The 12,334-nt window shown below is 42.0% G+C and overlaps 1 protein-coding gene across 1 annotated transcript; it reads left to right on the forward strand.

Annotated features, from left to right (window-relative positions):
* Positions 1-7,462: 7,462 nt before the first annotated feature.
* LOC126602909 (uncharacterized) lies at positions 7,463-8,305 on the forward strand. Its single transcript, XM_050269730.1, has 2 exons — positions 7,463-7,769; positions 7,863-8,305. The coding sequence occupies exons 1-2, from the start codon at positions 7,463-7,465 to the stop codon at positions 8,303-8,305; spliced, it is 750 nt and encodes a 249-aa protein (XP_050125687.1).
* The last annotated feature ends 4,029 nt before the right edge of the window (positions 8,306-12,334 follow it).

Here is a 12,334-nt window from a genome sequence, read left to right on the forward strand (position 1 = left end):
CGACCACAATATTTGCAAATTGTGCCATGTTTGTTTCCGTCTATTGGGTCTCCATGTTCCCAAGCTGGATCACGTTTAGTAACTCCACTGGACATCTTAAACGTACCTATATTTATTTTTCATGAAAATTAGACAATTATTTTTTGATAAAATAAGAGAACCTAAATAATAAAGTTATTCTACAGAAGAATTAAATACGAAGTAAAGAAAATGATTGTAAAAATTTAAGTAATTATACAAATAATATGGAATAATAAAACCTAATATTAATGAATAATAATCCAATTTGATAAAAAAATAATCCTAATATAAAACATGGTGATGAATAATAATCCAATTTGATAATAATCCAATTTAATGAATAATAATCCAATTTGATAATAAAAACTAATATTAATAAAATAATAAATAACATTAAACATATTAAAATTATCCTAGGGAATAATTATACAACATTACTTAATTACTTAAAAAAATTAACATGTAATTGTTAACATTACTTAATTACTTACAAAAATTAACATGCAAGAATTAATTACTTAAAAAAATTAACATACGAGTCCACACAAATTTATTTGTTGTTGTATAAATTACAATAATATAAATTTAAGTTTGTAAACTTACCTTAAATATGGAACCCTTTGTGTTCAAGCTTTGGAATGGATCTGGAATGGCTTTGAAAATGGTAAGGGAAATAAAATAATAAATAACATTAAACATATTAAAATTATCCTAGGGAATAATTATACAACATTACTTAATTACTTAAAAAAATTAACATGTAATTGTTAACATTACTTAATTACTTACAAAAATTAACATGCAAGTATTAATTACTTAAAAAAATTAACATACGAGTCCACACAAATTTATTTGTTGTTGTATAAATTACAATAATATAAATTTAAGTTTGTAAACTTACCTTAAATATGGAACCCTTTGTGTTCAAGCTTTGGAATTGATCTGGAATAGCTTTGAAAATGGTAAGGGAAGAAGAAGAAACGAAAATGCTCTGAATGCCTCTGATACTCCACCTCTGATAAGGTGAAAGAATATAACAAACAATGACACACTGTTTTGCATGTGAAAGAATCTCACGGACTCACAATGTCACACGGTTTCATTATGAAAGCACTATTATTTGTTGTCCCTGGTCTGAAATTGCAAAAAGTTATTTGGATCATTGGATCAGAGAGCTAGAGACAGGTTTTGAATTATTTGGATCATTGGATGCTTTTTTTTTCTTACACGCCACTACACACAGACAGTCAAAGAGTGAGTCACACTCACACTCCACCACACACGCACTTCGAGACCCCCCACACCACACCACACACGCACACAGAGACTGAGCTCAGTCTCTCTCTCGATCCTTCCTTCTCTCTCTTCTCTCTTCTGAGTCTTCCCCCTTCCTTCTCTCTTCTCAGTCTTCTCTCTTCCCCCTTCTCCAGTTCTTCCACACGCACACACATACATCATCTCTCGAATCTCGATCTTTCTCGTCCGCGTCTCCCTCTGCTCTTCCCATCTCACCCGCCCTAAACCCAACCGTCGACACCACTCCATAACTGCCTTGTAAACCACCTTTCCATGGAGAAGCCGTGTCGTTAGTCCCAGTCGTCGAGTCGTAACTGTCGCGTCATCGCAAATCAATGGTTGTGGAGAAACTGAGCGGAGGCAGCGGACACCGGACGATGGACCGAAACTCATTGTAGTCGTCGGTGAGGAGGACGACGTTGTCCCAGCCGTCTTGGATTCGTGAGGAAGACGACGTTCCGAGGCTCCTACTTCTCTTCTTCTCGGCATGTAATTTCATTTTTGTACAGAATTCGAATTTTTTTCATGTAATTTCATTTTTGTACTGAATTCGAATTTAGGGATTTAGGAATTAGGGATTCAGTTAATTTGCTTTGAATTCGAATTTGGGGATTTAGGGATTCAGTTAATTTGCTTTGAATTCCAATTTGGGGATTTAGGGATTCGGTTAATTTGCTCCGGCGTTCTTCTCCGATTAGCACAATGCCAAAATATCGCGATAGTTTCGAAAATATCGCGATCGATAATATCGCGATATTTTGACGAAAATCATTTGGATAGTTAAAAAAAATATCGGACCCCAAAAAAATGATAATATCCGCGAAATATCACCGATATTATCGATGAAATATCGCCGATATTATCAATTTTTTCTTCCTTGATTAAAACCATCTCAGAGTATGGTTTTCAATTTTTAAACCATCCAAAATGTCAACCTCATCTGCTATCTCACATTACCCAATTTTTTGAGTCCTCAACTTGCACAACCACCACATATTCTTCGCACTCTCTCATCTATGCTCTCACTCACACTCTCTCTCTCTCTCTCTTCGCACTCTTTCATCTCCGCCTCCGCCTTCCTCACCGATCCCACCGACAACAACCCCACCTCTGTCGTTGACTCCAGCGACAACCACCACGACCCCCAATAGCCCCCAAACCCCAACCTCAACAACAACCACCCATTCTCCTCCTCCCCCCCGGAGCCAGCCCTGCTGACGCCGCGCTCGCCTCCGTCTCTGTTCCACATCTTCTTCAACCAAGACCACGCCTGCTTCGCTGTGGGGACAGACCACGGGTTCTGGATCTAAAACTGCGATCCGTTCCGCGAGCTCTTTCGCCACGACTTCGAAAACAGCGGCGAAATCGGCGTCGTTGAGGCGCAGATCTTGGGTCTGAGCCTAGATTGCAGAGAGAGATTTGGGCAGCTGCGACGATGCAGCCTCGGCTGCCTTTCCGATGATGGAGCCACGACGAATGTTTCGATATTATCGAATATATCGTGATATTATCGATATTATCCATAATATCGCGATATTTTGATGATAATTAGGGGGATACGTGGGAAAATATCGGTCTCTCTGAAAAACGATAATATCGGCGATATTTTGCCGATATTATCGATATTTTAGTCATTGGTTCCAACACATTTTCTTACAGTGATCAAAACGGTGCCTACTTTACACATGATCTAAGACCAAGTTATAATTAGATTTCTTTGAAGTTAGGGTTTCACATTCACCACTTTGGATTTTTTTGGGTTAGTACCATGTTCACTTGAACTATATATATTTCAATCGTGACATCTGACTTTCTGATACAATCGAATTATTTGGTTTGGTGTATGATTGTTGTACTATAGTTCAAGTTTCACTTTGGCCCTCACTTAATCTACAAAAGGATTTAAAGCAAGAAGATTTCTATTGCCTTATAAAAAGGCAACTCTCTTCAATTTCATCCTAACATTTCTTCACTATCACCTCCCTTTTCTCAAAGGCGCATGAGACTCGAGATTTTTTTTATAATTTTTTTAGTAAAACTATATAATAATAATACGAAATCTAATAAGCTTGTTAAGGTACGTTTGTTAACTATTATGTTTTCCTAACTATTATGTTTTCCGTTCTTTTTTTGCTAACTTTTTAAGTTTTCAAATACTTAGTTTATTAAAACCTTTTACCAATGCACTCGAGGTCCTAAGTTTGAGAAAATATTGTTTACCATCTTAATTAATTATTTTAATAGATGACAAGGGGACAATACTTATCAAATCTACCCGAGAGGCCCCAACGCAAAATCGTAATTTTGTGTAAATTCGTATCATGTTAATACGTCATATACAATCTTTCCAGCTCTACTTCAATTGTCATGGAAACTAATCTAATTCATTATATTTAAAAAGGCTTTTTAGCCAAAATGATCCTTGAGATTGACATAATTCCTCATTTGGTTCTTGAGATTTGAAGTCAGTAGAAGTGGTCTCTGAGTTTGTTCACTATCAATTATTTTGGTTTTTCCATGAAATTTTTTGTTAAATAAGGATCAAAATGAAAAAAATACCCTCAATTTAATAACAATAGGCCAAAATTATTTGACAAAAATTGAGGGTACTTTTGTCATTTTATTCTTATTTAATGGAGATTTTTCACAGTATGATCAAAATGGTTGATGGTGCGCAAACTCAGGGACCACTTTTATCGTTTTCGAATCTCATGATCAAAGTGAAAAGTTATGTCAATCTAAGAGATCATTTTGGCTAAAAAAACCTTTTTAAAATTAGAAAATAAAATAGTTATTAAACAAGTTTTCAGTTTTCAAAAAATTGAAACTAAAAACTAAAAATAAAATGATTTTTAGACAACTGCATAATTCTATAGCGATGAGATTGCTTTTGAAAAAACTAAAGAAATTTTTTACAATCAAAAGAATTTTTAATTCAAGCACTTATGAGTAAAAATGCTTCCTAGACAAAAATCCCAACGAGACATCAACTGGCCCGGCTAAGAATTATAAATCGAATTATGACCAAAACCTCATTTTAATCCGTAAGAGAGTCACATAAATCTCAGTCAAGTCCTAAATATAGATGTCCAGTCCCTACCTATCAATGAACGTACATTCCCAGGAAAGACACCAAGAAAATTCCACACCTTAAACTCCTATCGTTGAAAAGTATAATTGTGGAGCCAAAAACAATCACAAAGTGACACGTGGACTTTGGGACAAAAGAAGACAAAAATACCCTTGAGGTGTAACGGGATTCCTACGTGCAAGTAGTGGGTAATCATCCTCAACCAATTAAAAAATGCTCCAAAAGAGGTAACCAATTCCAAACTATCTCATTTTAGGTAATTATTTCCGAAACTTAATTTCTCTAATATATTATTTAGTTAATTAATTATCTAAATAATATATTCTTCCCATATCTCCTAAAATCATAAATAATTGATTAATTAGGGGATCAACTCAATTAATCCCCTAATTGTCAATAAAGTGACCCAAATTAGTAGACAAAACCGGCCACCTCCCTTTGCTCCATACCTTTTCTGATTTTCTCCACCTTATTACCCAAATAAAGCTAGTCATTAAATTTGGTAACTCCCCATTTATTTCTATCATATTTTATTAGCCAATAAAGTGGCTAATTAAACCACAAACTCACAAAAAAATAGACAGAGTGGCCGGCCACTTTCTTGGAAAAGTGGACCAACCTAATCCTATAAATAGTCACCCATTTTTACCAAACACTCATTCCAAACCTCTTGCAAAAAATCCCAAATACTCTAAACACTATTTCTCTCTAAAATTCTAACTTTGGCATCGGAGGTTCTTCGGCCAAAGCCCCCCCATTCATCGTGGGCGCGTGAGGCTTTTGGCCTTAACCTAAGGTGCTAGTTGTTTTGTAGGTGCAAAATCGTCCAAGATCGAGGAGGAGAAAATTTGCATCCACAAATTGGTGCTTTCATTGAGAGGTGAAATCCATACTCGTAAAAGACTCTCGCGCAAAAAGGTTTTTTCTTTGTTTTCTAGTCCATTTGAATATTTTTCATACGTTCTTATTTATAGAATTTTTTACGTGCAAAGGTTCTTTGATAAAACGTATAAGAAAAATATAATGGCTAGAAATTTAGAAAATTCCACAAGTGAAAATTCTAATATTCAAGAAATGGGATTGCGGAGATCCGTGAGGCAAAATATGACAATAAGGGGAGCGGCATCATCACCACGAGTTTCCACCATGGGAACCACCGTGGTGGCTACCTCGGTAGCCACCCGCGGCGAGGTCCATGGTGCTTTCACCACGCCCACCATGGGAACCACCGCGGTGGCTACTTCGGTAGCCACTCGTGGTGAGGTCCATGGAGCCTTCACCACGGCCCGAGCCGTGCCATCCAAGGCTCACAATACCAAGACCATGATCCAAGCCGTGCCATCCAAGTTTACGTGGACCCAAGCCCAAGCCTCGCATTCACATGCACCGCGCATTGAGCAGTCTGCTCCCGTGATCCAGCCTGCTCCAACGATCCAGTCTGCCCCAATGATCCAGCCTGCCCCCGCAGCCCAGCCTGCTCTCATGGTTTCCCAAGCTGCCCAAGTCGGCCCGAGACAATCTCAACCATCCGGACCAATCATCGAGGCTGAGACGTTTTCACCACATTTCTCTGCAGATTTGACATTCCCCAACTCAAATCTTGCACTTGGAGTCAACCACCCTTTTATTGTTCAAGGAGGTGCATTCCATTCAAGTTCTTCCAATCCGAATGGCGAGCAAAACTTATCCCGACAAGTCATAGAATTGACAAGCGCCCTTGCACAACAAACTACCTTGGTGAATCAACTTTTACAATGCACTGAGATGCAACGCGCCCACGATGAAGTTTCCCGAAGTAGAACAAAGGTAGACAAGGAGCCTTTTAAGCAGCGACCTGGAAAGCAGTCGTTCAACCCATCACAAGTCGAGCATTCAGACAGTGCACACTCTCGATTGGGCCCCCGAAATAGCGTATACTCTCGTCTTAGCGCGCGGAGGAGCGTGCACTCTCGATTAGGCCCACGAGCAAGTATACATTCACGGTTAGGGCCACGCTTTGATAATCAACATGGGCAGCCTTCCAGGCAAATCATTCATTCGCGATTAGGCTCACAAGGAGTATCCTTCACATTACATCGGAGCAGGTAGCCTGACAAACGGAAGGAAACAATCGTTCAATCCGGCTCTAATTCCACCGGTAGCCTATAAAGAAATCTCTCGCCTGCTAGGAATCTATCTCATACATTGCAGCCATGGCATAGACGAGCCGAGCGAGAAGAAGAGCAGCCTAGACCGATAGATAAAGACCAAGGGCAGCCGAAGGCTCCACTACCCTAACAAAAGCAGATCCAATAAGAGGTAGAAAGGCTTTTCAATGAACGGATGCGTGATTTTTGACGCAACGAAATGGTTGATGAAGCACTAAGGCGAGATATGACCAACATAAGCAGGTCACCTTTCACGGATGAGATCGAGCAGGCAGAGCCTCCGCGCAAGTTTAGCATGCCGCTCTTCACATCTTTCAAAGGAGACGGAGATCCCGAAAGACACTTGAAGCATTACCGAAGTGCTATGGTCCTTTATCGGAATAATGACGCCCTTATATGCAAAATATTCGCCACTACTTTACAAAGCGAGGCACAAGATTGGTTTCATACCTTGCCGGCACGATCCATCCAGAATTTTGATGATCTTCCCTTGGTTTTCACCAAAGAATACTCATCTTATCGTTCGATCAAGAAAACATCCGATCACCTGTTCAACGTAAAGAAAAACCCAAAAGAGTCACTTCGCGATTACGTGAAAAGATTCAAAGCAGAGAAGGCGAAGATTGTCGGATGCGACAACTCGATAGCAAGTGCAACCTTCCAAAAAGGACTACCAGCAGACCACCCACTGTTTGGAGAAATGATCATGAAAGAATACCTAACTCTAGCAGATTCCTTTGCTCTGGCGGAGAAGCATGCACTTTGGGACGAGGCTCGACAAGCAGAAAAGGCTCCCGAACAGCCTCGAAAAGAGTTAGCAGCTGCTCAAAAGAAGGATGAAAAGTAACCCAACAAGGGCAGGCAAGAGGTCAAGCGCAGGGACCGACCCACGACCAAAGAAGGCCCGATGACCAATAACTATTCTAAGTTCTCAATTCCGATTCATCAGATCCTTCGTGACATCAAGAATGAACCATGGTTTAAGTTGCCGAAACAGTCAAAAGGAGATACTTCCAAGTTGGACCACATCAAGTATTGCGCATTCCACCGAGGTCCTGGTCACACAACCAACGACTGCTACACTTGGAAGAACTACCTAGAGAAACTCATGAAAGAAGGCAAAGTCGATAGATATTTGGACAAGCCAGCTGAGCAGCCAAAAAAGAATGCAGATGGAGATGAGAAGCCACCAACTAAGACGATTCGAATCAATGGCATTTTCGCTGAATCCGAGCACTTGGGGGCCACTAATAACTCCAAAAAGAGGAAGATCCAGTAGGCTTTACTAATCTCACAAGTTTAAGCAGTCGATACCCAACCTGGACCTATCATTGGCTTCACGGAGCAGGATGCACTTTGGGACGAGGCTCGACAAGTAGAAAAGGCTCCCGAACAGCCTCGAAAAGAGTTAGCAGCTGCTCAAAAGAATGATGAAAAGCAACCCAACAAGGACAGGCAGGAGGTCAAGCGCAGGGACCGACCCAAGACCAAAGAAGGCCCGATGACCAATAACTATTCTAAGTTCTCAATTCTGATTCATCAGATCCTTCGTGACATCAAGAATGAACCATGGTTCAAGTTGCCGAAACAGTCAAAAGGAGATACTTCCAAGTTGGACCACACCAAGTATTACGCATTCCACCGAGGTCCTGGTCACACAACCAACGACTGCTACACTTGGAAGAACTACCTAGAGAAACTCATGAAAGAAGGCAAAGTCGATAGATATTTGGACAAGCCAGCTGAGTAGCCAAAAAGGAATGCAGACGGAGATGAGGAGCCACCAACTAAGACGATTCGAATCAATGGCATTTTCGCTGAATCCGAGCACTTGGGGGCCACTAATAACTCCAAAAAAGGAAGATCCAGCAGGCTTTACTAATCTCACAAGTTCAAGCAGTCGATACCCAACCTGGACCTATCATTGGCTTCACGGAGCAGGATGCAGAAGGAGTCGACTTCCCACACGACGATGCGTTAGTAGTATCTGTCCAACTAGCCCATGCTATAGTCGACAGGATGATGGTTGACAATGGAAGTGCAGTCAACCTACTTCAACTTTCGGTCATTCAGAAGATGGGCCTGGAAAGTACAATCATACGCCGGGCAAAGGTACCTACTGGATTCAATGGACACACCTCAACTGCCATCGACCATATCACACTTGACGTAAAAACACCGCCAGTCGTCTCAAAGTAAACATTCACAATCGTAAGTGACCCATCTCCCTACAATGGGATTCTTGGGAGACCTTGGTTGATCAAGCTGGATGCCGTCACTTCCGTCAAGTATCAAAAAATCTGATTTCGCATCCCAGGAGGAGGAGTCGGAGAGATCAAGTCTGACCAGGTTTCATCCTGACGATGCACTGTGCAAATGTTGAAAGAATAAAAAAAGAAGACCTTTACCCCCGTAGAGGTTACCGAAGTCCAAAAGGGTAAAGAAATTACCAAATAACAATTACAGCAGGTGGATCAAGAAGATGGTGCCCAAGCAGACAAGATAGGATGGAAACCCGAAGAAGACGTCGAAGACATCATTCTTGATCCCCAGCAGCCAGAAAAGACGGCTAAAATTGGCTCACGACTAAGCCCAGACGAGAAGGAAGAACTCACAATTTTCCTTACGAAAAACCGAGATATCTTCGCATGGTCACCATCCGACATGCTCGGTATTGATCCCAAAGTGGCTTGCCACAAGCTGCACATCGATCCAACTGCCAAACCGGTAATTCAAAAAAGAAGACATTTCGCACCCGAACGAGTAACGATCATCGAGGCAGAAATCGACAAACTATTGAAGGCCGAATTCATAGAAGATGTAGCACATTCGGCATGGCTTGCTAATGTCGTACTAGTCATGAAGAAAGAGAAGGGAAAATGGAGGGTTTTCGTAGACTACACCGACCTCAACAAAGCATGCCTAAAAGACCATTATCTTGTCCCCCGGATTGTTCTATTAGTAGATTCAACTTCTGGAAACCAGTTGCTTAGTTTCTTAGACTTATACTCCAGCTACAACCAAATAGCCATGCATGAGCCCGACAAAGAGAAAACTGCGTTCGTGATAGAGCGAGGCACTTACTGCTACAAGGTCATGCCCTTTAGCCTCAAGAACGCGGGAGCCACTTACCAAAGGCTAGTAAATATGATGTTCAAAAAGCAAATTGGGTTAACCATGGAGGTCTATGTCGACGATATCATGGTAAAGGGCAAGTAGCGATCAGATCCCATTCGCAATTTAGCAGAAACTTTCAATATCCTTAGAATTTACAAGATGAAGCTCAACCCCACCAAGTGCACGTTTGGAGTATCTTCAGGCCGATTTCTAGGGTACTTAGTAACCCAACGAGGAATTGAAGCACATCCCAATCAAATCCAAGCAATCATAGAGATGAAATCTCCAACTACCTTGAAGGAGATCCAAAGCTTGACCGGACGAGCAGCCGCCCTCAATCGCTTCCTCTCACGATCCACCGATCGATGCAAACCCTTTTTCAAAGCTATCAAGAGGGCACAAATAGACAAATGGGATGAAGAATGCGAAAAAGCTTTCCAAGACTTGAAGAATTATCTCACATCACCTCCCTTACTATCCAAGCCGGAAGCAGCGGAGGATTTATACATTTATTTGGCAGTTTCTGAGGCAGCAGTGAGCTCTGCTCTCATATGAGAAGAGTTGGGGGCCCAACTGCCGGTATTCTACACTTCTAAAGCTCTTCTCGATGCGGAAACAAGATATCCGAAGATCAAAAAATTAATTTTGGCGTTAGTTGTTGCGGCTCGGAAGCTCAGACCATACTTTCAAGCTCATACAGTCATTGTTATGACTCAATATCCCTTACGATCAATATTACATGGTCCAGACGCTTTTCAACGAGTGATGAAATGGGCATTGGAACTTAGTCAATATGGTTTAGTTTTCCGACCTCGCACAGCGATAAAGGCCCAAACCTTGGCAGACTTCGTAGCGGAATTCACACCTAGCCTAGGCAACGCAGCAGTGCGGCCCAACGACGCCCCAGAAGTAGCCGAAAGTACCTTAGCCACACTTACTCCATCCAATAAAGATTTCTGGAACTTGCATGTCAACGGAGCATCCAACTATAAAGGCTCGGGAGCAGGTGTAGTTCTTGTTACTCCAGATGGCTTAATGCTCGAGCAGGCGATCACTCTAGGTTTCAAAGCATCCAATAACGAAGCAGAGTACGAGGCTCTACTAGCAGGCCTCCGAATGGCAAAAGACTTGGCGGTGAAGAAACTTGCAATTCATTCTGATTCCCAACTAATCACCAGCCAGGCTACTGGGGAATACACGGCAAAACACCCAAGGATGGCACGATACCTAGAGAAAGTACGCCAGCAGCTTAAAACATTTCAGACTTACACTCTCACTCAAGTTCTGCGAGCAGACAATGCACTTGCAGATGCACTAGCTGGTTTAGGCTCCGCCCTTGACCACCAATTTAAACGCTCAATTCTGGTGGAATATCTAGACAAGCCAAGCTTAGAAATGGAGCCGATAGCCGAAGTGTCACAGGTTAGTGTAACTCCCACTTGGCAAAGTTCAATTATAGACTACTTGGTCAACGGCACATTACCCATAGAAAGATTGGAGTCAAGGAAGCTCCAAATTAAGTCGGCACACTACTATATGTGGAATGGCATTCTCGTCTGAAGATCCTACACCGAACCACATCTCCGCTGCTTAGCACCTCCCGATGACTTGAAGGTTCTAAGCTCAATCCACGAAAACGTTTGTGGGAATCACTCTGGAGGCCGATCCTTAGCCCAAAAGGCTTTTAACGCAGGCTATTACTGGCCTACCATGCACCAAGATGCTAAGGAATTAGTACAAAAGTGTGACCGCTGCCAACGCTACAAACCAGTACCAGCACTACCTGCTAATGAGCTACACCCGCAAACGAGTCCTTGGCCATTCATGCAATGGGCAATTGACCTGGTAGGACCTATGCCACCTGCCACGGGGGGCAGATGCATGATGATCGTGGCAACCGACTATTTCACCAAATGGGTAGAAGCATAACCCATGACGACCACGACTCAGACGGACATAAAGCGCTTTATATGGAGGAACATCATTTGCCGATTTGGCATCCCTCAGTCCTTCGTCACTGACAACGGCCCTCAATTTGTGGGAAAAGATTTGGCAAAGTTCTTCCAAAAATACGGCATCAAACAACACATGTCCACACCACGATATCCTCAAGGCAATGGGCAGGCCGAAGCATCCAACAAGACGATCCTCGATTGTCTCAAGAAATCCCTCACCGACAAAAAGGGAAAATGGCCAGACGAGCTTCCAGGATGTTTGTGGGCATATCGCACCACCAAAAGACGAGCAACAGGTGAAACTCCTTTCTCTTTGGCGTTTGGTTCGGAAGCAATCATTCCTCCCAACATCATCGTGCCAAGCATCAACACTCTATTACCAAGCGTTGAGCAGAACAGTAAAGAGATGGCCACAGATTTAGATCTGGCAGAAGAAAGGCGCGAACAAACCATCACCCGCATCTCAGCCTACCAACAGCAGCTCATTTCCAACTACAATAAAAGGGTCAAGATCCGGCAATTCCAACCCGGAGACCTAGTCCTAAGGAAGGCTTTCATCACTGCTCGCAGAGAAGGCTCGAAAAAAATGGACCCCATCTAGGAGGGTCCTTACAAGATCAGCAGAGTAGGCGGCAATGGTAGTTATACTCTTGCTACCATGAATGATAAAGAGATCGAGAAGCAATGGAATGCCTACAATTTGAGGA

Source organism: Malus sylvestris, chromosome 15 (genome assembly GCF_916048215.2).
Source record: "Malus sylvestris chromosome 15, drMalSylv7.2, whole genome shotgun sequence".
Lineage (NCBI taxonomy): Eukaryota > Viridiplantae > Streptophyta > Magnoliopsida > Rosales > Rosaceae > Malus > Malus sylvestris.